The sequence below is a fragment of the Danio rerio genome, chromosome 8, assembly GCF_049306965.1.
Source record: "Danio rerio strain Tuebingen ecotype United States chromosome 8, GRCz12tu, whole genome shotgun sequence".
Taxonomy (NCBI): domain Eukaryota; kingdom Metazoa; phylum Chordata; class Actinopteri; order Cypriniformes; family Danionidae; genus Danio; species Danio rerio.
The window spans coordinates 8,753,509-8,780,985 of NC_133183.1; the positions used below are offsets into that span (position 1 = coordinate 8,753,509).

General features: G+C 33.2%; 1 protein-coding gene across 15 annotated transcripts in view; it reads right to left on the reverse strand.

Moving 5' to 3' along the window:
* grip2a (glutamate receptor interacting protein 2a) overlaps positions 1 to 27,477 on the reverse strand; it is a 100,781-nt gene that overhangs the window by 11,946 nt on the left and 61,358 nt on the right. For 10 of the 15 annotated variants that reach the window (XR_012383792.1, XR_012383795.1, XR_012383794.1 and 7 more), the window contains 10 exons: positions 27,124 to 27,271; positions 24,581 to 24,735; positions 14,413 to 14,535; positions 12,260 to 12,430; positions 10,306 to 10,492; positions 8,028 to 8,173; positions 7,854 to 7,934; positions 6,657 to 6,720; positions 6,395 to 6,540; positions 4,081 to 4,225 (listed from right to left, as the gene is read on the reverse strand). Coding sequence is in view for 5 of the 15 variants with exons in the window: in NM_001430888.1 (NP_001417817.1) it covers positions 4,081 to 4,225; positions 6,395 to 6,540; positions 6,657 to 6,720; positions 7,854 to 7,934; positions 8,028 to 8,173; positions 10,306 to 10,492; positions 12,260 to 12,430; positions 14,413 to 14,535; positions 24,581 to 24,735; positions 27,124 to 27,271 (1,366 nt within the window). In the remaining 10 variants the exon portion in view is untranslated. Of the gene's footprint in view, positions 1 to 4,080; positions 4,226 to 6,394; positions 6,541 to 6,656; positions 6,721 to 7,853; positions 7,935 to 8,027; positions 8,174 to 10,305; positions 10,493 to 12,259; positions 12,431 to 14,412; positions 14,536 to 14,814; positions 14,946 to 24,580; positions 24,736 to 27,123; positions 27,272 to 27,477 lie in introns of those variants that run through there. The other 5 variants (XR_012383798.1, XR_012383799.1, XR_012383800.1 and 2 more) reach the window with 2 other exon arrangements.

Here is a 27,477-nt window from a genome sequence, read left to right on the forward strand (position 1 = left end):
TGTTTTTAATCTACGTTTCTAATGTTTTTAATTTTGTATTAACCCATCTTTTCCATAATAGAAAATGCTACATTAAAAGAAGCTACATTATTGAAAACAAAAATATTAAAGAGAACATATGATGCCTAATGTAATTATATTGATATTTGGGTGTGAAATAATAGGTTAGGTGTTAATAGCTGCCTCTAAAGTTTGTATGTGAAGTTTCAGCTCAAAATACATCACAGATAATTTTGTGTAACTCTTTGAAAATGCCCCTTTTAGGCTTTGATACTAATTGTGCTGTCACTTTCAATTCAAATGAGATTGTGTTTTTTTGAAAAAAAGCTATGAATGCCTATGAATTAGTAATGGTGTAACGAATCACAAATCTCATGGTTAGATCACACTACGGTTTTTGTGTCAGGGATCGGACCAGCAAAAAAGGGAGGCAAATGTCATCGTCTTTCCATTTTTACAAAAATATTACTGCAAAAAAACATTCGTTTTAACAAACAGAGCTTAGAACCTGTAATTTTATTTAAAAATAAAAATCAAGAAAGAACCAGGAGAAAAAAAAACTGAAAATATTCAATAGGAAAAATGATCTCTGCTACTGTTGCTGATAATGCTAAATAAAGAAATCTAACATCTTGTACAACAGATCATATTTATTTTCAATAATTAATTCAACAATTCACACATAAAACTTGTTTCATTATAGGTGGATCATTTATGAAAACCTATTCAGTGACTTAATTTTGAGTTACGGCACGGGGGCCAGCACGGGTCGGGTCTAAGACAACAGATAATTCTATAAAACATATATTTTTGTATTCTATAGAACTGTCATAATTAATATTCATGCAAAACTCTTACTTTGTTTTTCAGTTACATTTAGGATGGATTTGTTATTTATATAGATTAATAGTTGTATAATAATAATAATAATAATAATAATAATAATAATAACAATAAAAATTAAAAAAATTATATATTTGTTGAAAATAAATACATTTAAATGCATTTATAATAATTATGCAAAATTAATATTTAAATATTTAAAATATGTTTTAAGTCAACCACATAGTGCACAGGTGTCAAATTCAGTTCCAAAAGGGCCGCAGCTCTGCACAGTTTAGTTCCAGCCCTAATTAAACACACCTGATCAAACTAATTGAGTCCTTCAGGCTTGTTTGAAACCTACAGGTAAGTGTGTTGGAGCAGGGTTGGAACTAAACTGTGCAGGGCTGCTGCCCTCCAGGAATTGAGTTTGACACCCCTGACATCGTGTCTATTTCTTGGGGGATGGGGGAGGGGGTGTGTTTGAGGTGGTTTCGCCGAGGGTGCCATTTAAACTAGAACCGCCACTGCATTGATCAACTTTGAATTGAGATCACAATCTTTTAATATTTAATTGTGCAGCTTTACACTGAATACATTAATGCAGGCTAAACAAGCAGTGACGGAAAACACCTTCAATTAATAACCCAAGAAAGCATTTAGGTCCCAACACAACTTCTTCCGTCATCATTATATTTACAGTGAAGCCAAAATGCTTTCATACACATGATTTGAATGATGAGAGAGGCGATCTCTTTGCAATTCTTTAAATATTGGAATAACCTACAAGTTCAAAAAAAGTTATTAATCCGCGGGCCATGATCCGTTAAACCCCTATAAATCAGCAAAGTGGCAAATTCAAAACAGGACGTTTTCCGTTTTTCACAAAGATAACATTAATGGAAGTGGCTCAGAAGAAGAGTCTATGGAGACTACGCTTTCATTTGTGCATCCTAAAACTCCTAAAAAACCAACCATAAACATCAGAACATAAAAAAATCCTAAAAAATTATTATTTTATTATTATTAAATCTTCGCCGTTGACATTATTTTTAGCAGATACGGCATTAAAACTCTAATAGCAGATGGCTGCTTCTCACTTAGGGCTGTCTAAAGAATTTGCACATGCACACACACACAAACACGCAAAGCATGTATTGATTTTGCCAAATACGATGCAATCCTGGACTAACATCTATGTTGATCCTCGAACATCATTTTTGTTGTGAGATGTAATCCAGTCCTATTCCCTCTCCCTAAACCCAACTATAACTGTTAATATTTCCAAAATCAGAGGGGAATAATAGTTGAAAAACAATCATTTAGAAGTGCATGAACCTATCCGTAAGCCTAAACTTAACATAAACAGTAAACATATCCCTTAATTCTGATTGGCTGATTGAAATTTTGTTCCAGGACCAACATAGATGTTAATTCACACGTCCACAGGGAGAATGTCAATCAAAGTGTTTCTGCAGAATGTTTTTAGTGTGATTATGAAATATAGAGTTCATTAATTTTTACATTTACAGAGGCTGGGTAAATTTACACACAGTTGCCACTTTGCTTTTATAAACGTGATTTTTGCCTAATATACAGTTTAAAACACTCTCAGATTTGGAAAAAAAACTAAACTTTTTTTGTCCCTCATGGAAACACACAGCATCTCCACTACATAATGGCAACACTACAATTCACTGATGCCTCACTTTCTTTCTTTGTGTATGCCTTTGGCCAGCGTTATGCAATACATGTTAAACAGATGTAAAAACTGGACCTGGATCAATGCGTCTTAAGCAGGTCGGTTTTTGATTAGACCGAATAAATAAATTTTGTGCGAGACTTGTTTCTTGCTTCTACAGAAGATTTGTAACCTTGCAGATCTTATACATGACAAATATACACTCACTGGCCACTTTATTAGGTACACCTGTCCTATCACATGGCAACAATTCACTGCATTTAGGACATGCAAGACAATTTGCTCCAGTTCCAACCGAGCATCAGAATAGGTTATAAAGGTGATTTAAGTGACTTTAATTGTGGCATGGCCGTTGGTGCCAGACAGACTGGTCTGAGTATTTCAGAAACTCCTAATCTACTGGGATTTTCATGCACAACCATCTCTAGGGTTTACAGAAAATGGTCCGACAAAGAGGAAATATCCAGTGAGCGGTAGTTCTGTGGGCGCAAATGTCTTGTTGATGCCAGAGGTCAGAGGAGAATGGCCAGACTGGTTCCAGCTGATAGAAAGGCAACAGTAACTCAAATAAGCACTCATTACAACCGAGATATGCAGAAGAGCATCTCTGAAAACACAACACATCCAACCCTGAGGCGGATGGGCTACAGCAGCATAAGACCACGTCGGGTGCCACTCCTGTCAGCTAAGAACAGGAAACTGAGGCTACAATTCCCACAGGCTCACCAAAATTAAACAATAGAAGATTGGAAAAATGTTGCCTGGTCTGATGAGTCTTGATTTCTGCTGCGACCTTCGGATGGTAGAGTCAGAATTTGGCGTCAACAACATGAAAGCATGGATCCATCCTGCCTTGTGTCAACAGTTCAGACTGGTGGTGGTGGTGTAATGGTGTGGGGGATATTTTCTTGGCACATTTTGGCCTCATTAGTACCAATTGAACATTGTGTCAATGCCACAGCCTACCTGAGTATTGTTGCTGACCATGTCCATCCCTTTATGACCAAAGTGTACACATCTTATGATGGCTACTTCCAGCAGGATGACGCACCATGCCAAGGCGGGAATCATCTCAGACTGGTTTCTTGAACATGACAATGAATTCACTGTAATCAAATGGCCTCCACAGTCACCAGACATCAAACCAATAGAGCACCTTTGGGATGTGGTGGATGTGCAGCCAACAATTCTGCAGCAACTGTGTGATGCTATCATCTCATTATTATGGACCAAAATCTGAAGAATATTTCCAGTACCTTGTTATATCTATGTCACAAAGGATTAAGGTAGTACTGAAGGCAAAAAGTACTAGTACTCTAACCTGGTACTAGTAAGGTGTACCTAATAAAGTGGCCAGTGAGTGTTTTACACTAAATAAAAATTAAGCCTAGTTTGGCCTATTTAAAATAATACAACTCCATTAATGTAGTTAAAACATATTACACTGCAGTTCCCACACTGTGGACTAGATATCTCATGCTCTCATGATGTCAGAGGGGATGTTATGCAACTCGCAGATCTGAGTGTGTGTTTTATTCATGCGCGTTTGTGTGCACCTGTGAGCGAGGCCGTTGCGGGTCAGGCTAGAGATCAGGATGGGATTGAAGGGCTCTTCAGTGCCTGAAATGGTTATTCCAAGAGGGCCGCCGTGTCTTTTCAGCTCTACTGTGAATATGACTGAACCGGATGACTCCAATTCATCTGCAAACAAACAAAGACAGAAAGATACAGCAAATGTCATACATTTGTTAAGTTGTCCAAGTGTGTTTGAATTTTTTTATTTTTTTTTATTTCAGTAATGCATAAGGTTAACCCTTGTGTGCTGTTGGGGATGTTTAATCCACTCTAGGTCTTAATTTGGCCAAAACCTTTTCTGTGTTTCGGCAAATGGAATGACTTCTGGTGACAAATATTATTTTGACACTTATTTAAAAAAAATGCTTTGACATTTTTTAAAAACTCAACAATACACACTGGGCAAATTGACTACCCTTTCATTATGTTGGAGATGAAAAATTTACTATATTAAACTGCAGTAAAAATGCATCAGATTAGTATTTATTTTGCATAAATCTGTTAATCAGGCTCAGTCCTGAGCAAAACTACTGAATTGCTTTGAAAATTACAGGATTTTAACTTAAATTGCCAAATTCATAAACAATGTCACTGATTTGGTGAAAAAAACAAAACACAAAATGACATATTTTCAATGCAAAAAGCAGTTGTGGACTGAATTTATTTTTAGCTTTTATCACAGTCTTGAACAATTAGTAACAACATCGGCTTTGATGCATTGTTAGATTTTCTTTTTTTTTCTCTCTAAATTACTGTTGATTGCTGTTTTTGCCCTATTGACTCCCATTATAACCACATTTTTAGATTGCAAAGGCTTGACAGCATAAAATCATGCATTTTAGATTGTTGTTGGTTTTAAATGAGGTCAAATTTTTCATTTTTACTGTTGATCATGAGTTGGCAGCATTAGTTTTTTTAACTTTACTAGTTGACCTAATTAACCCAGTTAAGGCTTTAAATCGCACTTTAAGCTGAATACTAGTATCTTGCAAAATAACTGTTAATAAATTATGAACTGTCATCATAAATTAAATGTAATCAAATTAATTATTACAAATAAGTTAATAAAACTCTAAATTTTTTAAATGTCTGGAAAAAATATTCATAAACAGCACTTGGAGGGCTAATATGAGGGCTACTGTGTGTACTATTATATTGTGTTTATTGTACTACTACTATTATTATAATTATACATCTAAAAAGAAAACATTTAATGATATTTCTTTAGAAAAAAAAAAAGTTCTTTAGTCATTTTAGTACCTAAACTTGTAAAATATGAAACCAAAAATGTTTTATGCTACTTTGGAAGTACTAAAAGAAAATAAAGTTAAAGTTGATCATTTCATAGAGAAACAAGTGTGGCATACATAAAATATTCATTAAAACAAATAACAATGTAACTTTATTTTCCAGAACTCGATTACTCATCTGAGTTTTAATCCTATAAGAACTCTCAAGTGCTAAATTATCCTTAATACTAGTAAGAATGAGCCTTTCTTTAATACACACACAAACACACACACACGCATGCGCGCAGATAGATATGCATGTGCACACACAAGAATGCACACGTAAACGCACACACACACACACACAAATGCACATGCACACACACAAACACACGCATGCATGCAGATAGACATGCATGTGCACACACAAACACACATGAATGCACACATAAACGCACACACACACACACAAATGCACATGCACACACATGCATGTGCACACACAAACACACACGAGCACACACAAGCGGCATGCACTTACACACACAACCACATAAACATGCACATGAGCATGCATGTGCGCACACGCACACACACACACACACACACACACACACATATTTGCACACATAAACATACAAATGCACACGCACTCACTCACACACACACACACACGTATTTGCACACATAAACATACAAATGCACACGCGCGCTCACAAACACACACAAACAAATAATGCACACGTGCACACACACACACACACAAACAAACACGAATTTGCATTCATAAACATGCAAATGCACATGTGCACACACACACACAGCATGCATGTGCACATAATTACACACACACACACATACACACACACACACACACACAAGCGTGCATGTGCACACACAAATGCACACGCACAAACACACACACACAGCATGTATGTGCAAAGCAACAGACATGCACAAGAATTGACATGCGCACACAGACACACACAAACAGACACATGTGCACACGCAATCACACAAATGCACATGCCAACGACTGGACATGCACACACGCACACACTCTGACCCAGGTTGTCTTCATCTTTCTGGATCCGCAGTTTGACCATCCCCTCGGCCTGCTGGAGGACCATCATGGCCTCCTCCATCCCACAGTTATCCAGTCGGACGTTATCAATGGCCAGCAGCCGATCTCCAGGCTCCAGGGTTCCTATTCTATTAGAAAGGGTCATTTCACATCAAACAGCCAATCAGAGCCCTCATATCAATCCACTTTCACTTCAAAAGCAGCAGGTCTAATAAAGGTGTATTGTGCTGTTTTGCAGGTGTACCTGTGAGCAATGCTGCCTTTCTGTATCTCAGAGATGATCAGAGGCTTTCCAGCCTTCTTGCTGGCTGCACATCAGAATTCAGACATCATATGGTTGGATATTTTGTTTTACTGCAATGCAATTACCACTTCAAAAAGTGTATTATATAGACAGCATGGCAGGCTGCATGGCTAAATTATTATAACAAACCAATATTCAGCAGACAAATCACTAAATCGCATCAGTTTATATCCACCTTTTTATTGTGTTTCAAATCAAAGGTTGCATTTTTGATTTGGGGTATTTCTATTTAAAAGAAATGAAACATTATTTTAAACAATAAGGTTGCATTATTAAAAAAAATCTACTGTATATCCATAATGAAAAATGAATGAGAGATATGTTTGGCTTTGTGCTTTTTGCGGTTATGATAATAAATTCACACTTTTCACAGTTTATTATTATTGTATTGCATTGTATTTTATGTATTATTATTAAAAATATCATTGATATATCATTGACAGTGGAGTGTACAGTTTCCCAAAAACTATGAATTCTTGAGCACTGCCAGAAAATATGCGCATGATGTGCCTCTTCCACCCCAAAGTTCCTCCAAAAAGAAGTCTAAAATGAGTTCATTCTTGGTGTTATAAAAAAATCTCATTCAATTTCTCCAACAAAACTCACGCCACTTTCTTGAATTTGTTGAGGTATGTGGGAAAGCACATATTTGAACCCATAGGACTTGATTCAAAATAATGTCCACTTCCTTTTCCCATTTTAATCTTATATAGTAGATTGTCCTCTAGAATTACTTATTGCTTTATATAATTTAGAAATTGTTTTAGTCATACTTGTCTTGTATATCTGAATAAAAATCTTGCAACTGTAAATCTATATCTAAATAGGTCTTGGTTTATAAGACCAAACTCATCTTTCAAAGTTTGAAAGCATTCTATTCTGCCATCTTTTATAATTGTAAAAGATGAAGAGATTCCTAAATATATCCATTGTTTAGACCTATTATCCATTTCCCTGTTCTTGTATATGTTTTGTCAACAAACAAATACTGTTTACAGAGCTGGATTGATTTGGTTAAATGGAAGTTCCTCCCATAATTCATGCAAACAAAGCATCATGGAACACAGGAAAAGGGTGTATAGTGATACGGTACAATATTATATAGGAGAACAGCGCCCTCAGCTGGCCATCACTCACCACTGATAGTGATGCCCAGCTCCACTCCACGTCTCTTGGGCAACTTCACCTGAAATGTGCCGCTGCTTGGAATGACTGATTCTGTTAGAGATGCACAAAAATCACACAAATCTGTGTTCAGATCACATTTAAACTCTTTTAAACTATTTGAATCACTGATGTGTCCTTCTTTACCTGCGACATCAAACTCCACCTCCAGTGCGATCTTATTGGCCAGCGCCGCATCTCGCAGCAGCTGATTGGCCTCTTCCAGCGTCCCGTCCTCAGTGGGAATCCCATTAATGGAGAGAATTCTGTCGCCAACTTGTAACACTCCACACCTGGAACACAAATACACATTAAATAATAATAATAATAATAATAATAATAATAATAATAATAATAATAATAAAAACACATTTAGTAACAAAAAAAAGAACACAGATCACTGGTAATAAAAAAGGTACAAGAAAGCATACTTCCAGCACATGTTTTTTAATTTAGGTAAATTGGAATATCTTTGACATGACATAAATGATGGAGTTAGAGATTATCAAGCAATAGATGAAACAATATTAGATAAATTTTGAACTGATAATGACAGAAGAGTAGAATGATAGAAAAATAGAACTATTTAATGATCAGCAGAATGATAGAATGATCAATAGAACTAGATAGAACCATAGATAGCTTTAATGAATGAGCAAAACGGATTAAATGAAATGATACATAAGATAAACAGACAATGACAGAACAGTAGAATAACATACTGAACAGTAGAATGATGGAATGAATGACAGACAGACAGATACAGTTGAAACCAAAAGTTAGCATACACTCTGAAAAAACGAACATAACCATTTTTTTTTATGTCTGATGGTAAATCATACTAAACATTTACTATTTTAGGTCTGTTAGGATTACTTAAACGATTTACAATTGCTAAATAGCAGAATAATAAGAGATTTTTTTTTTTTTTTAATTAATTTCTAGACAGTCAAAGGATTACATACATTTCCTTGGTATTTTTTAGCTTTGCTTTTAAACTTTATAAATTTGGTCAAATATTTTGGGTGTCCTTCCACAAGCTTCTCAAAACAGTTTGCAGGAATTTTGGCCCATTCCTCCTAACAGAATTGGTGTAACTGAGTCAGATTTGTAGGCTTGTCTTGCTCGCACAAAATTTTTCAACTCTGCCCACAAATTTTCTATAGGATTGAGAGCAGGGCTTTGTGATGGCCACTCCAAAACATTCACTCTGTTGCCCTTAAAGCACATTTTACCTAATTTGGAAGTATGTTTAGGGTCATGGTCTGTTTGGAAAACCCATTAGTGGCCAAGTTTAATTTCCTGGCTGATGTCTTGAGATGTTGCTTCAGTATTTCCACATGTTCTTTCTTCATGATGCCATCTATGCTGTGAAGTGGACCAGTCCCTCCTGCAGCAAAACAGCCCCACAACATGATGCTGCCACCCCCAATACTTCACAGTTGGGATGGTGTTCCTAGGCTTGTAAGCTTTCCCTTTGTCCTCCAAATGTAACACTGGTCATTACGGCCAAACAGTTCTATCTTAGTTCCATCAGACCACAGGACATGTCTCCAAAATTATTCTGTTTCCCAGTGTAATTTAGCAAATTGTAATCTGGCTTTAATTGTTGATTCTGGCTTGTTGATTTTTCCATGCTGTCACACAAGGAAGAAGCGCGTTTGAGGTTTTCCTTAAATACTATTCTACAGATGTGCCTCCATTTAACTCAAATGTTGTCAATTAGCCAATCAGAAACTTCCAAAACCCTGACACCATCATCATCTGAGCTTGTTCAGAGGCATAATAATCATATTGTATGTAAACTTGACTTTCAAGAAAAGCTATAACAATTTTTTAAAACATCTGTCTCTCATTATTCTGCTATTAAGCATAACAGAAACTAATTTGATAATCTTAACTTACCTAAAAGGGAAAAAGTTAAGTCACATTAACATCTGACTTATTTTAAATGGTTATGTGCCTTTTTGTTCAGTGTATGTTAACTTCTGCTTTCAACGATAGATAGATAGATAGATAGATAGATAGATAGATAGATAGATAGATAGATAGATAGATAGATAGATAGATAGATAGATAGATAAACAATACACATAACGATAAGATTGATGGATGGATGGATGGATGGATGGATGGATGGATGGATGGATGGATGGATGGATGGATGGATGGATGGATGGATGGAAGAACAGTATCACATAATAGTAGAACAACAGAACAGAATGACAGAAAGAGAGAGATAGAACTGGTCAAAACAAATGAAAACTTGAGATGGATGGACAGAATATATCAAACACCAGAATGATGGATTTAACCATAGGATTGTAGAGCAACAGAACCATAAAACAGACCGAATGATAGAACTAATCTGGGACATCAAATTGCACAGTGTGTTGAGCACACATGAGGTGCGCTCTGCTCTCACCGTTCAGCAGGTGTGTCAGGCTCTATAAAGCGGATGGCAGCCGGCGCTGACAGCGGCTCTGTGGCAAACACTCCTCCCTGCAACTGCAGCCCGAATCCAGTCAGAGGATCTCCTCTCAGCAGCACTTCCGCGCTTTCTAGATGCACTACCTGACCTCCAGCGCCCACCGTACTCGATGCCAGAGACACTGACACACAAGAATACACAACATTGTCAAATACACTACAACTAATGCACAACCTTCAGATTTTATTTGTTCAAAAACATTATGACAAAAGACACTCTTTAAAAAAAAAAAACTACATATCCGATGATGATAATACAATGAATATAAAATAACATGAATAGTGAAAATATAACTCCAAAAACACTTTCCTTGCACTGTAATCATGTCCATTGAATTTCTTCATCATTTTAATCATGTTAATTTTGCTTAAATGTCATTATTAACAGCATGATTGGTTTATCCTAGAATACATTTATGCAACATGGATAATTTTTTAATTATAAGTAGAATCATGCTTTCATTCAGTAAAGTTGCTTTGATATAAAATAAATAAGTAAACATTTATAATAATGATAATAATAATAATACAAAATAAAGCCAAATGAAACAATGTAAAATTAAAATAATAATAATAATAAATATATAAAACTAAAGCAAAGTAAAAAAAATGTAAAATTAAAAAATAAATTAATAATAATAATAATAATAAAAATAATAATAATAGTAATAATAATTAAAAAAAAATATATATATAAATATATATATATATATATATATATATATATATATAAAATTAAAGCAATGTAAAATAATGTAGAATAAAAATAAATTATTATAATAAAATAATGATAATAATAATACATATATAAAATTAAATAATAATCAAATAATAATAACAACAATAATAAAATAATAATAGGAGATTAAAGCAAGTAAAATAATGTAAAATAAATAAAATAAATAATAATAATAATAAAAACATAAAATTCAAGCTAATTAAAATTAAGTATCATTAAAATAATAATAATAATAAATAAATATATAAATTTGACGCAATGTAAATAATGTTACATTTAAAAATAATAATAAAGTAATAATAATAAATATAAAAAATTCAAGCAATGTAAAATAATGTAAAATAATAATAACAATAATAAAATAATATTAATATAAAATTAAAGCAAAGTAAAAATCATGAAAAATAAAAAATAAATAATATTAATTATATTAAAAACATATATTATATATTATAAAACATTATAATGTAAAATAAAATTAATAATAAAAATAAAAATAAGGATAATATAAAATTAAAGCGAAGTAAAACAATGTAAAATTAAATAATAATAATAATACTAACAATATTAAAGCAAAGTAAAAAATTTATTAAATAAATAAAATAATGTCATATTAAATAAAAATATAAAATAAAAATGTAAAGCAATGTAAATAAAAACATTATACAATTAAATAAAAAAACAAAATACAAAGTAAACCAATGTTAAATAAAACAAGTCACAATTAAATAATTTCAGTAAAGTAAAAAGTAAAATAAAACTATATACAATTAAACAAAAAACATTTTAATAAAAACTAATAAAAAATAAAATAAAACTAATTTAAAAGCTAATTTCAACTAAGCAAATGTTCCTCCAGAGTATATACTAATACTAGTACATTTTCAAAATAACAGAAACACAGTTGAATCAGTGTGATTATGTACTTTTCAATTATATATAAAATTATAAATGAAATATACAGTAGTCGACATTTGAAGTTGATCATCACCTTTTATCAAACTGTCTTAAAACTTTTGAACATCACCCATTGTAGTGCTAGGACAAATTTTATTCACTTTGAATGTGGACTACAGTATAATAAATTATTCTTCCTTTCAGGGATACTAAAGATGAAGTAAAAGAACTCTTTAATAGAGAGAATGCTCACAGGAGCTCTTGTGCTCTTTCCTGCGGTGTCTTCTCTTGGTGGCGCTGCAGCGAGGGCTGGACGGGTACGAGGGCAGGGTGCTGCTGGGATACGTGTTGGGATAGGCAGACTGACTGCCGCAGTTATAACTGTGAAAGCCTGAGGTGTTTGCAGAGACGCCCGACGACACGGCTGGAGGACAGAGAAGATTTCAGACTGATAGTTTCATCCTAATGTGTGACAGTCTGCTTCTTTAGAAAACCATATTTGAATGTTTTATTTAATTAATGCAGGTTGCTGTAACTACTTTTGTCTGAAAGAAAAATAATAAATACATAAAATATAAGTATACAGAAAAAATACAAATAAAATGACCAAAATAGGGTGAAAAAAAGAATAAATAAAAATATATTTGCATCTAATTCTGAAGCACTTAAAATGTTATTCTCAAAGTCTGTAGCTTAGACAACTCATTAGATTTTTAAATGATAAATCATAGCTTTATGATTTTGTGGTACATAGATTTTAATTAAATTATATTTTAAAATATATAGTAAAATAAAAACAATTGTACACATGTATTGCTCAATGAAATATAACATTTTTTAAAATAAATAAATAAAATTAATCAATTAATTAAAACATTATTATATATTGCCCAATTATATATATAAAATGATTGAAATAAATAAAATAATTAATAATAAACTGTAAAAACACTAAATGTAATATTTAATTAAAATATATTTTTTAAATATAGAAAAACAAACACATTGGTATAGACATTACTCAGTTATATATAAACTGATTAAAATAAATAAGATTAATTAATCAAAACATTATTATACATAAAATAATAAATGTCAAATAAATTACAAATGTAATATTTAATTAAAATATATTTTTTAAAAACTGAATAATAAAAAACAGTTGTATACACATATTATATTAAGTTACATATATTAAGTTAATAAATAAATTAAAACAAATAAATACAATATTATTATATATAAAGTGATAAAAGTAATACAAAATATATTACAAATAATACGTAAGAAATTAGAAATAAGAAATTACCTATAGTTAAAAAAATAATGAATGATACGTTTATGGTTGTCTAATCTATAAAAAAAAAATCAACAAATAATTAAATAAACAAACAATTTCTAAACAATTACAAAACCAAATATAACAATATATCAGGAAATTAACTAGACTAAAAATAAAAATAATGGTGAAATAATGCTTTTAGTTAATGGATGAATAATGTCTAAAAAAATAAGGTTTCTGATCTAAAAAAAAAAACAGAAATGACAAAAAATATATTTGTATGTCATTCTAAAGTACTTAAAACGTTCTCCTCAAAGTCTGTAGCTTAGACAACTCATTAGATTTTAAAATGATAAATGATAGCATTGTGGTTTTCTAGTATACAGAAAACAATATCCATTTTAATTAAAATATATTTTGAAATGTATAGAAAAATAAAAACATTTGTATACACATATTGCTCAATTAAATACAAAATATTAAAATAATTCAATTAAAATAAAAAAATAAATAGATACACGATTCTAAAATAATTACAGCAAGAATACTTATAAACAAACATTACAAAACCACAAAAAATGTAACTAAACTTAAGAAATGAATGATAGCATTATGGTTGTCTAATATAAAAATAAATAAAATTAATTAATAAATAAAAAAATAATTATAATAATAAAGTTGCGTTTAATTATATAAACAGTGTTATAAAATAAATACATTCATTTCATTATACATAAAGCATTATGTTTTTAAAAGTATGGCTTTCTAATCTATAAAAAAAACTAAAATCTAGAAAATATAACTATACTTACATACACATTTCTAAATTATATATTAAATGATTATAAAAAATAATAGATCTCAACATACAACGTGCCTTTCAATATGGCTATCTGATCTATAAAAAAACTAAAGATATTTAAAAATATAGAAAATATGACAACATTTGTATACACATTTCTAAATGACATATTTAAAATGGTTATAAAAAAATAAATAAATCTTATTTTACAAAGTAATGGAGCAATAAAAACATGAAACAAGATTAAAAAGTAACTATAAACCACATCATTACATCTGATCTACACATTTAATGCACAGTACATTCTGAATGGGCGACTCACAGCGGTGTGAGGGTGTAGGAGTGGTTTGACTCCAGGCCGACGGCGTTTTCTGGAAGGCTGGAAGAGCGTTGGTGTAGTTCTCACTGGAGTCCCACTGCCGCTGACAACTCCTCTGGACACGGACTGCAGGAAAAAAAAAAGCACACAAAACAGACAGCAAAGTGGGTTATTTCTGCTGAAAATAAAGCATTCAGGCTGATATATATATATATATATATATATATATATATATATATATATATATATATATATATATATATATATATATATATACGCTTGTGGACACATCTGATCCGCACTGCTTCACTGATCATTGACATTCACAGAGCTGAATCTGAGACGCCGCTCACAGGCATAAGCTTCAATGTTTTTCCTCAGTGTTATCTATTTTTTTTATCTTACATTTGCGGGCCAGCTCTAGTAAAGCTGACAGCAGTGGAGGAAACATCTTTTAGCTCACGGTTTGGAAAGCAATTCTCTGGAAGCAAGATGCAGGACATTGTTTTGGATTGTGACAGTCTTCTGACATATGCAGCTGTGCCGCTAACGATGCTTAATTAGGCTTGATTTGTGTGTTGCTTGTTAGGAAGATCCACACCCTGTTAGACCAGTGTTTAGATCTGAGGGAGACTGCTGTGAATAATGCTTTGCTAACTTTGATTTTTAGACTTGTTTCTAGTCCAAATATCTTTAAAAGAAAAAAAAAACACTTTATAAAAGCACTTTTAGATTCAAGTTTTAAATTGTTTTTGTTTTAAATAACTGCATGAAGTCGTGAGAAAAGATGCAAGCTGATGGAGCACAACACAAGCTCAGTTTCTTTCTTCACTGCTTTGTTTAGATATATTTTTTTGTTTTGTTTCTACTCCAAATATCTTAAAACTCTTAAATCAAGAATCTTTTTCTGGACAATCGAAACATTTTAGTATTGTTTTAGGAAATAATTCATCAAAATTAAGCAAGTGTTCCCTAAAACATCCAAATAATCTGTGAATAAGGTAAGCAAAAGAATGTAATTTTTCCTTTTGACATTAGATTATTTTTCTTACTCCACTGGCAGATTATTTTGCTTGTTTTAAGGAAAAACTTGCTTAATTTTAACATATTATTTTTTAAAACAAGACTAAATGTTTCGATTGTCTAGAAAAATACTCTTGATTTAAGAGTTAAGATATTTGCCCTAGAAACAAGACCAAAAAATCTAAGTAAAGCATCTTTTGCAGTAAGAACAGAGAAACTGAGCTTGTCTTTGTGCTCCATCGGCTTGCTTTTTTTTTCTTCTCACGACTTCATGCAGTTATTTTTAATGTTTTAGTTTCCTAATCTAGATCCTAAAAGTGTTTTTTTTTAAACCCAGGTAAGTTTGAGCAAATCCAGGTTTTCTACTTTAAGACAAGACAAGTTTTAAGAAAAAATGTATATGGCATATTTCACACCCATTGGTAAATCAAAATGCAACTAAACTGTGGAACTAAACTGTGCAGAGCTACGGCCCTTTAGGAACTGGAATTGACACCCGTGTGTCTAAAGCAATAAAGCCAGTTCCTATGTTTTTGCTACAAATTAAAGCCAACATTGTACTTTTTTGCTAATAATCAGTGGTGGAAAAAGTACAGAAAAATCATACTCAAGTAAAAGTACCGTTTCTCGCCCAAAAATGTAGTACAAGCAGAGTATAGCAAAAGTATATGCGGTAAATATTACTCCAAGTACTTGACTCATAGCTCATGCATTTACATGCAATTTATCCAGAGATGTGTAAACGTATGGAAGCATGAGTAGCAAAATTTATTTGGAAATAATATGCAAAATGGCAATGAAATATGGTAAATGGCAATGTATTTCTGTATTTTAGTTTGCACTTTCCAAGACATACGGTTGAAGTCAGAATTAAAAGCCCTCCTTTTGAATCCTTTTTTTTTTTTTTTTTTTTTTTTAAATGTTTCCCTAATTATGTTTAACAGAGCAAGGACATTTTTACAGTATGTCTGATAATATTTTTTTTCTTCTGGAGAAAGTCTTGTTTTATTTCAGCTAGAATAAAATAATGTTTTTAACCCCATTATAAGGTTTTAATTATCAGCTCCTTCAAGCAATTTTTTTTTTCGATTGTCTACTGAACAAATCATCATTATACAATAACGTGCCTAATTACCCTAACCTGCCTAGTTAAACTAATTAACCTAGTTAAGCATTTTAATTCTATTTAAAAGCTCTATAGAAGTGTCTTGAAAAATATCTAGTGAAATATTATTTACTGTCATCATGGCAAAGATAAAATAAATCAGTTATTAGAAATGAGTTATAAAAAAACTATCATGTTTAGAAATGTGTTGAAAAAAATCTGCTCTCCATTAAACAGAAATTGGTGATAAAAATAAACAGGAGGGCGAATAATTCAGGGGGGCTATTAATTCTGACTTCAACTGTATGTGCAATGTTTAGTGCTGAATGAAAATGAAATGAAATCCTTTGCATTTCTCATTTCAAACACTGTTTTAATATGTAAATTGTATTCACATTTTAATGCTTTTTAAGTTGCAAAATTAAACAAATGCAATACACAAACTGAACTTGATGTGTATAAAGCACAAGCAGAAACTAGCAAAATGATCATTTAAATTTTGTTTGTCCTAAATGCATTTAAACGTAACATTCTAAACTGCATTTAGTAAGTGATTAAGGAAACTCCAAATCTATAAAAGACTGCTCATTTGAATTCATCGGGGTGTCAGTAATTGATGACTGAAATCGCCAAATAGTCTTAATGCTACAAAGTAAACATCCTTCATCTCATAAGTGACATGCGATCTACACAGTCTCTCTGTCATTGCATGTAAAGATTTTCAACATCTTCCTGGACACTTTTAATGCTTCCAAGTGGTTTGCTGCTTTCTAAAGTGCTTGAGGCAGTTCATTGTGATGTGATTTTCTTTCTATCAGCGATTTCATTGGACAGGAATCACATGACTGATTTTTCTACTTAAGCCGATCCCCATAGACAGGAAAAAATAAAGTAGGGACTGCAGGCTGAAGAAAAATAGTGGAGTAAAAGTACTGATACAGCACTAAAAAAATTAACTCAAGTAAAAGTACTCATTTTTAAAACTACTTAGTAAACTACAACTCCTGAGCAAAACTACTCAATTACTGTTATTTGAGTATTTGTAATGTTACTTTACACCACTGTTACTAATGGATATTGTATGAATTCTAACTACTTGTATTATACAGGATTTGAATGTTACATACTCAAATGGTGTTGAACTGTCAATTAAAATAAGTCAATGACTAATGCCTTTACATAAAATAGCATTAAATATTAACACACAAATCTTTTAATATACAGAGTTCCTAAAAGTACTCTTTTTGAGCTGTTGCTAAACCTACATTATTAAAATCAGTTGACTGATTGAAAATTTTAAATTATTAATTGCTTTAAGCTATTTGTGCCTTGAAAATGTTTAAATTAATTATTTATTCATTCATTCATTTTCTTGTCGGCTTAGTCCCTTTATTAATCCGGGGTCGCCACAGCGGAATTAACTGCCAACTTATCCAGCAAGTTTTTACGCAGCAGATGCCCTTCCAGCAGCAACACATCTCTGGGAAACATCCACACACACACTCATACAGTGACGAGAATTCTCTCGTCAAAGTACAACTCACAATCTCGTGCTTTCCATAATTGGCTGTTTGCTGCACTCATGTGTCGTGTGATTGGCTGTTTGCTGCATGTGTCACACTTTAATCTGCATGTGGTTCAGATTTAATCACAAACATTTTAAACGCTGATTTAAAAGAGAATGTTTATATAAAGTGTAATGAAACCACTAAAACTGGTAGAAACTTTATATAAATTGATATACTGTAAACTTCCTTTGTTCAAACCAAATGTGAACTTACCTGGGTAAGAAACCAGTTTTTGTGCAACAGTTGTCTGTAGATTGTTTGCTTTTTATTTTTTGGTTCAGTTTTCTTTCAAAAGGAAACAATTGTTTATATATATATATATATATATATATATATATATATATATATATATATATATATATATATATATATATAATATAGTATAGATACACAAATTTTCTATATTGATAATACAATAAAATAAAGAAGAAATAATAAAACTGGTGAACTTACAATATTCATTTTAGCCAAAGCAGAACTAAATAACGTGTGTGTGTGTGTGTGTGTGTGTGTGTGTATATATATATATATATATATATATATATATATATATATATATATATATATATATATATATATATATATATATATATATATATATATATATATATATATATATATATTTATTTATTTATTTATTTTATTTATTTTATTTTATTAATTTTTTTTGTTCAAATAGAAAAGTTTTTTTTTATTTAAATGTAAACTTTTTGATAGGGCTGGGTTTTGGTCTAAAATTGAAATCTCAATTTAACATTTTAACTCTGATAGGATTAATGAACAATTATTTTACTTCCTTTTTTTCATTCATAGTTCACTGACAAGTTTTGTACAGTAAATATGCTTACATATTACAAGTGAAAGATTTATTTGAATGAAGGGCGCATTGCTTGACTTTAAAATAATTGAAGAAAACACACACTAACTACTATCTATGATTATTTATTGAACATCAATGTTGAACAACTGAAATTAAAACACACATTGCCGAAAACATTCATTTTTTTTCTTATAAAAACTGAAAATAAATGACTTAATGATTTATATTAAAAATTTGTCGTCTCCAGGCATCTTATCACAGCTTCCAATCATCGTCAATTTCAGGAGTTTACATTTAGCTGATGATTGATAATAAAGCTTGTTTGGCATGCTGTCCCGGGAGAGAGAGCCCAGGGCTCCCTCCTGTTTGCAAGGTGAGAGGGGAGTTTGAGCTCAGGTAGATCTCGAGAAATCCCTGCTGTAATGAACAGATAGTGATTTCTCTTAAGAGATGACTACTAACTAGGAGCATGTCTATGGTGCCGATTTGGATTAGTCAATTAACTTAAGTTGCATATTTTTGGAACGTGGGAGGAAACCGGGGAACCCAAGAGAACGTGTAAACTCTGCACAGAAATGTTGGCTGGCTTGGTAAGGGCTGAAACCAGTGACGTTCTTGCTCTGAGGCAACAGTGCTAACCACTGGGTCGCCGTGCCACCTATCCAGGAAAGGAGGAGTAGGGGTGGAAGGGGGCGTTCCTCAAACGAAGATGGCTGTTATATGGAACTTAGGGTATTAATAGCGGCTTAGGAATTATCTGATTGGTGAATCATAAATTGAATAATGCGGAACCGGCTACAAGCAATCAAAGGCAGAAATATTTTATAAATAAACTTAACATAGTGCAAAGTAAGGCTCAAGTATGGGTCCTTTCAAAGATCAGATGTGGCTGCAGAAGTATAAATCAGCCTTAACAGTGCAGAGTCACGTGACTCCACATGCAATATAGGAAAGTAATTGAAAAAAAATTAACCTAGAAAATTCACCAATTATAGATTCTGAATGTCGATTTCAGTTTCTTTTTAATTAATCACCCAGCCCTATTAAAAAACAAAAACGCACTAGAGAAATATACAAATATAGATGCAGCATCAAGGTATTCAGTACACACTGATCTTTCTGTTTCTCTCTTTTTTTCTTTCACATAATTTTAATAAATTTTAATCATTTTAATTCTTTATTATTTTTGATACCTATGCTTGTTGTGATTATTTTATTATCATTTAAATTTCTTGTTTATGTGAAGCATTTTGAATTACCATTGTGTACCATTATGCTGTATAAATAAATGTGCCATTGTCTTAAAGGTTTACCCTAGTTTTTTCACCTAGTTTTTCCCTTTTTTCAAGATTTAAGATGAGCCTTTTGTGTCTCCAGAATGTGTCTGTAAAGTTTCTGCCCAAAACACCCATCAGATTATTTTATACCTTTCAGAATATTAGAATTTTCTGCTCTGAACACTATGCCTGAATCTCTGGCTGCGTCAGATAAACAGCACAGTAACATGAAGGAAGTCGATCTCATGTAGCATTTGTAAGAAATACTACAGTAAGAACGTTCCCAATGATTATTTGATGTATTTGTTGTGGAGTTAATTTAAGCCTTTCTGCAACGAGTCACACACAATGTCATTGCAAAGTTCAAGCACACACACAGACACACACACACACACATGTCGTTTTTGCATGACAAATGTGACAGGATACACATTAATATCCACTGCTGTATGGATATCTGTTATGTTAATGTACAAAATAAACTGGGATTGAAGCTTCTTTTATTATTGTACTGACATAAAGCTGTGGTGATTAAGACAGTAAAATGACTGTAACTCATTATAAACACGCTGTTTTAAAAACGTTTTAAACCTGTAAAACTCATTCTTGATCATATTTGATGATGATTGATGATCACAGAGAGCTGAACAGATCTTTTATTCCTGGTTGTTTTGCGCAAGTTCTCTCTTGTGGATATAATTACACGCGTTACTATGGAGACATGTTAATATGTGGCTGTCAATCAATTTGGTGGGTGGGGAAACCGCACCCCTACGTCACGTTGCGGTGAGCCTCAAAATGGGAGGGATTTGAATCATATTTTATCATCAGGAAATTTAAAAAAAAAAGAGACTCATTACCTTTATATCACTCTAATATGACTGTAGACACACTATACCTACACACAGGTCAGTCCAAACAGCTTATAAAAGATGATTTTCATCATAGGTGCGCTTTAAAGTAGGAAACCTGACTCAGCATTTGCTTAAACATACCTGGGTACAAAATTACTTTTAAAATATATTCAAAATTATCTTTATTTAAATGTGAATCTTTTTGACCAAATAAACAATCAAAACACAAACACACTAGAGAAACAGATCTTCATATAAATCTGCGGCATCATTTAGGCATTCAGCACACTGTCCGATCCCTACATTTCTCAGTTCTCCCTTCTGCAATGTAAAATGCGTGTGCATGGAAAATGACTCCACATATGAGATTATTCTGACAGATGATCTGCCTGCAGAGCTCAAGCTTGAGCTGAGGAGGATGCAGGTGTACAAATCACTTCATGAACTATTCATATCCCATTTCTACAAAATCCAATGATACAGTCAGAATGCGGTTTTCTAAAGCCGGAGTGAAGGCTGTGTGCGCGTGTGTGTGCTTGTAGGGTAGGGGAAGTCTTGCCTGCAGTGCTCTTCATATTAAGAATGACTCATGATACTTGTAAGAAAGTGGCCCAAAGCTGGACTCCAACAACCACTACAAACCCACACTGGCATGCAGAAAGGTCAACGAGAGACGAGGAGGAGGAAAGGAAGAATGTTCAAAGCTGCAGGAGATGGAATGCAAACAAAAAAAGAATCTGAAATTAAAATAGAGTTTTGATAATGCTCCTGTTGTAGTAATTAGGGCAGACTTGAAATCAGCCTGAATGTTCATCTTCACTCATTCATTCATTTTCTTGTCGGCTTAGTCCCTTTATTAATCCGGGGTCGCCACAGCGGAATGAACCGCCAACTTATCCAGCAAGTTTTTACACGGATACCCATCTCTGGGAAACATCCACACATACACACACACACTATGGACAATTTAGCCTACCTAATTCACCTGTACCGCATGTCTTTGGACTGTGGGGGAAACCGGAGCACCCGGAGGAAATCCACACGAACGCAGGGAGAACATGCAAACTCCACACAGAAATGCCAACTGAGCCGAGGATCGAACCAGTGACCTTCTTGCTGTGAGGCGAACGTGCTACCCAATGTTCATCTTGTTGACAACAAATGAATTAGCATGCTGTTTAATGCCATACTGTAAATACGACACTGTAAAAATATATAAAATGCCTGATAACCAAAACAATGTTTTTAATTGTTACTTATGTTACATAATATTTTTTTTTTATCCAGTCATGTCCAGATTAATAAATTCTGTTTGGCAAGTCAAACTTGAGTATGCTTTTTCCATTTAAGTTTTCATTATGCAGATGACATTTATACATTAACCATCCAACTAATAAATATGTATAACAGACTATAGCAAAAACAAATATGTCTTAATGTAATCATATATTTTGCGCAAAACACACACACACACACACACACACACACACACACACACACACACACACACACACACACACACACACACACACACACACACACACACACGTTTGTTTTTGTGAAAATTGGGGACATTACATAGCTTTACATTCATTTTATACTGTCCAAACCATATATTATATTGCCCTCACCCCACCCCTAAACCCAACCATCACAGGAGTCTGTGTGCAGCTTTACTGTCTGATTAAACTCATTCTCTAGGATTTATAAGCATTTTGAGAAATGAGGACGTCACCAATGTCCTCATATTTCACCTCCTTTTTGTAATACCTGTGTCATTATACAGATTTGTGTCCTGATATGTCACAAACACACACACACACTCACACTCTCACTCACTCACTCACTCTCAAAAGTTTGTGGTCAAGTAGGATTTTTAGATGTTTTAAAAATGCTTATCCTGCATACCAAGCTTGCATTTATTTAATCAAAAATACAGTACAAATGATAAAATTGTAAAATGTTATTGCACTATAAAATAACTTCAAATTTTAATATAATTATATATTCTATTGATTTTAAAGATGAATTTTCATTACTCCAATCTTCAGTCACATGATTCTTTACAAATCACTCTAATATTATTATTATTATTATTAATGGTAATAGTGATAAAAGCAATAATTACTTAAACAATAATTTCATTTGAAAGTACATACAATAAGAAAGCAGCTATTTACAATATTAATAAATATTTAACAATTTAACCTTTTTTTGCATCTATTAAATATATATGGTGGTTCATTACGCTGTGGCAACCCCAAGTAATAAAGAGACTAAGCCAAAATGAAAAAAAAATATATATATATATATATATATATATATATATATATATATATATATATATATATATATATATATATATGAGCAATTTTACACTCGTAGCAGTACGATCGGCACGCCTCCCACCAGTGCCGATATACAGCCATATCGTACTGCTACGAGTGTAAAATTGCTCATTGCCCCCACCAGTGCCGATATACAGCCATATCGCACAGCTACGAGTGTGATATTGCGTTTATACAACAGTTTGACGGCACAATTGTGTATATTAACACAAAATCAAACATGGAGAGTCTCAAAAGCCCTTTTGTATGAGGAACTACTTTCTTTCGCGTTGGATTCAAATCTTAAGCTGACAGTTAAACAGCTGAGCAAGCATCTTTTAAACTTTAGATACTACAGATAGTGTCTGTTTTTTGCTGGTTGTATGTGGGCGGAGTAATACACAAAGGGTAAAGAGGCTGTACGGGTGCTGATATTACTTAAATATATCATGACTATCAGCCAATCAGATTTAAGAACCAGACAGAACTGTTGTATATATATATATATATATATAGACCACCTGCACCTTCTCGGTCCAGTCAGATTGGAACCAGCTTCAGTTCATCAGCCAATATATAATAAATTGATTGTCACACCATGTTGAGGTTTTTAAATTTAATAAGTGGTTTTCAAATATAAAAAAGACAAAATACACTTTTCAACTTGCAGAATGCTTTAGTCACATGATCTTGATGAGTATTTAACACTTAATTCAATAAGTAGCGTTTAGAAAAAAATAAAATTATAAATAAAAAAATAAAAAATGTCAGACCACAGTATTATAATAGTGCATTCAGTGAGTGGTATATGAACATAAAATTGTCAAATGATCCTGCTTTGAGTTTTTGCTTCAGCTAGTGGTGTTTATGTATATTAAATGAATATATTCAATAATTTCATAATTAGGATTAAAAAATAATTAAACCCATAAATAAGTACTTTTTATTTTTACTAAAATGTCACATAACATGTGCGGGCAGATATGTGTGGCTGTGTTGGTCTTTGCGTGTGTGTGTGTAGATATGCGTGGCTGTGTATGTGTCTGTTTGGCTGTGTGTATGTGTGAGTGTGCATGCAGATATGTGAAAATACAGTGTGTGCGTCTCTCTTTGTTGGTGCATACAGGTATGTGCGTTTGTGTGCATGCATGCTCACGCGAATGTGTGTGTCTCTGTGTAGGTGTGTGTGTGTCAAACCTGTGTCCTGAGAGCTGTGCAGAGAGGGCAGGATCTCCAGCTTGGTGAGCTCAGAGGAGCTGGACAGGAGCTGCTGTGCCTCCATCAGAGAGCAGTGTTCAGTGCTCATGCCGTCTATAGCCAGCAGAATATCTCCCGCATGCAGAGCTCCACATCTGACCACACACATGCAGACACCAGAAACAGACAAACAGACAGAAGGTGTGAGGTAAAGAAAGCAGAAAGCAACAGAAGAGAATGGCATCATGTGTTTGTGCTGAATGAAGAATTAAATGAGAATGAGCGAGTGCAGTTTTTTCTGATTAATTAAATTAGCATGTTTTGGTTGCAACACAAGCTGTGAGGGATGTAATCGGCAAAAGAGCAAGGTGACATTGAAAACTGTGCTTTGGGGATACATTTTGAATTAAAGCATACTGTACATACTGTAAATATTCATCACGCCCAGAAAGCAAATATTTGCGATAGGGTTTTTTAATAGAGTGAAGATTTTTTTCAAGCATAATAATAAATTCTAATAACTAATTTCTTTTGTATTTGCCATGATGACAGTACATACAACTTTACTAGTTATTTTGCAAGATGGGCAGCATGGTGGCTCAGTGGTTAGAACTGTCGCCTTACAGCAAGAAGGCTGCTGGTTCGGGCCACGGCTGGATCAGTTGGCATTTCTGTGTGGAGTTTGCATTTTCTCCCTGTGTTCGCGTGGGTTCCCTCCGGATGCTCCGGTTCACCCCACAGTCCAAACACATGCGCTATAGGGGAATTGGGTAAACTAAATTGGCCGTAGTGTGTGTGTTAATGAGAGTTTATGGGTGTTTTCCAGTACTGCGTTGCAACACAGCATGTGCTGCGTAAAAGATATGACGGAATAGTTGGCGATTCATTCCGCTGTGGCGACCCCAGATAAATAAAGGCCTGAATTGAAAGAAAATGAATGAATTTTGCAAGATAATAGTATTCAGCTTAAAGTGCCATTTAAAGGCTTAACTACACTCACTGGCCAATTTATTAGGTACACCTGTCCAACTGCTCGTTAACTCAACTTTCTAATCAGCCAACCACATGGCAGCAACTCAATGCATTTAGGTATGTAAACATGGTCAAGTCGATCTGCTGCATTTCAAACAGAGCATCAGAATAGGGAAGAAAGGTGATTTCAGTGACGGCATGGTTGCTAGTGCCAGACGGACTGGTCTGAGTATTTCAGAAACTGCTGATCTACTGGGATTTTCACACACAACCATCTCTAGGTTTTACAGAGAATGGTCCAAAAAAGAGAAAATATCCAGTAAGCGGTAATTCTGTGGGTGCAAATGCCTTGTTGATGTCAGAGGAGAATGGCCAGACTGGTTCCAGCTGACAGAAAGACAACAGTAACTCAAATAACCAGTCGTTACAAGAAGATTGGAAAAACGTCTGGTCTGATGAGTCTCGATTTCTGCTGTGACATTCGGATGGTATGGTCAGAATTTGGCATAAACAACATTAAAGCATGGATCTATACTGTGGTGTAATGGTGTGGGGGATATTTGGCACACTTTGGGCCCATTAGTGCCAATTGAGTATTGTGTCAACGCCACAGCCTACCTGAGTATTGTTGCTGACCATGTCCATCCCTTTATGACCACAGTGTACCCATCTTCTGATGGCTACTTCCAGCAGGATAGCGCACCATGTCATAAAGCACAAATCATCTTAGACTGGTTTCATGAACATGACAATAAGTTCACTACACTTAAAGGGCCTCCACAGTCACCAGATAGATTCAATAGAGCACTTTTCGTATGTGGTGGAACAGGAGATTCACATCATGGATGTGCAGCTGACAAATCTGCTGCAACTGCGTGATGCTATCATGTCAATATTGACCAAAAAAGAATGTTTCCAGTGCCTTGTTGAATCTATGCTACAAAGGATTAAGGCAGTTCTGAAGGAAAAAGTGGGTCCAACCCGGTACTAGTAAGCTGCACCTAATAAAGTGGCCGATGAGTGTAGGTTTAATACGCAAGTTATTAGAGAACAGTGCTTTGTTCTGTGGCCAATCAAAAACATATTTCTAAAGGGAGTTAATGATATTGACACTAAAAATAAAAACTTAGCCTGCTTTTATTCCAGCCAAGCTAAAAGAAATAAGACTTAATTATAGGAAGATTATAGAAAAAACACGAAATACTGTGAAAATGAATACAAATATTTTACATTTTTAGAAAATTAGCAGCTGGTTGATTTCATATATACTTTCAGATATATTTATAAATCCCTAACTGTGAGTTTTACTATATAAAAATATAAAATATTTTTATATATTGTATTTACAACTCACAGTTAGGGATTTATACGTATATCTGAAAGTATATATGAAATCAACCAGCTGCTAATTGCTAATAAATTGTTTATTCAGCATAATAGTTGTATGCATATATATATATATATATATATATATATATATATATATATATATATATATATATATATATATATATATATATATATATATATTCTGGATTTGTGTAGCGTGCTGTATCTATGCATGTGCTCACCGGTCTGCAACACTGGCAGGTTTGATCTTCTGGATGGTGATGACCTGTTTGTTCCTGTAGAGGGAGGTAGAGAGACTGAGACCCAGAACTGAGCCTGCGGAGCGAGCAATATCCACCTGCAGCGGCCCAGAGGACTTCTGCACTGAATCTGATGATAGCAGCCCAGAACACACCCAGAGAGATGAAAACAAGAAAATAAAAGATGTTTCATTTTTCATTTCAAAAATAGAAAATGCCATACTTCTAAATTTTGACCAAAACAAACATTTATTTGTTTTTATGAGGCTGTTAAAATTTACATATTTTGAAGAGTACATTTATCTGAACAAAATTACAGTAAGATTTTTTTTAACA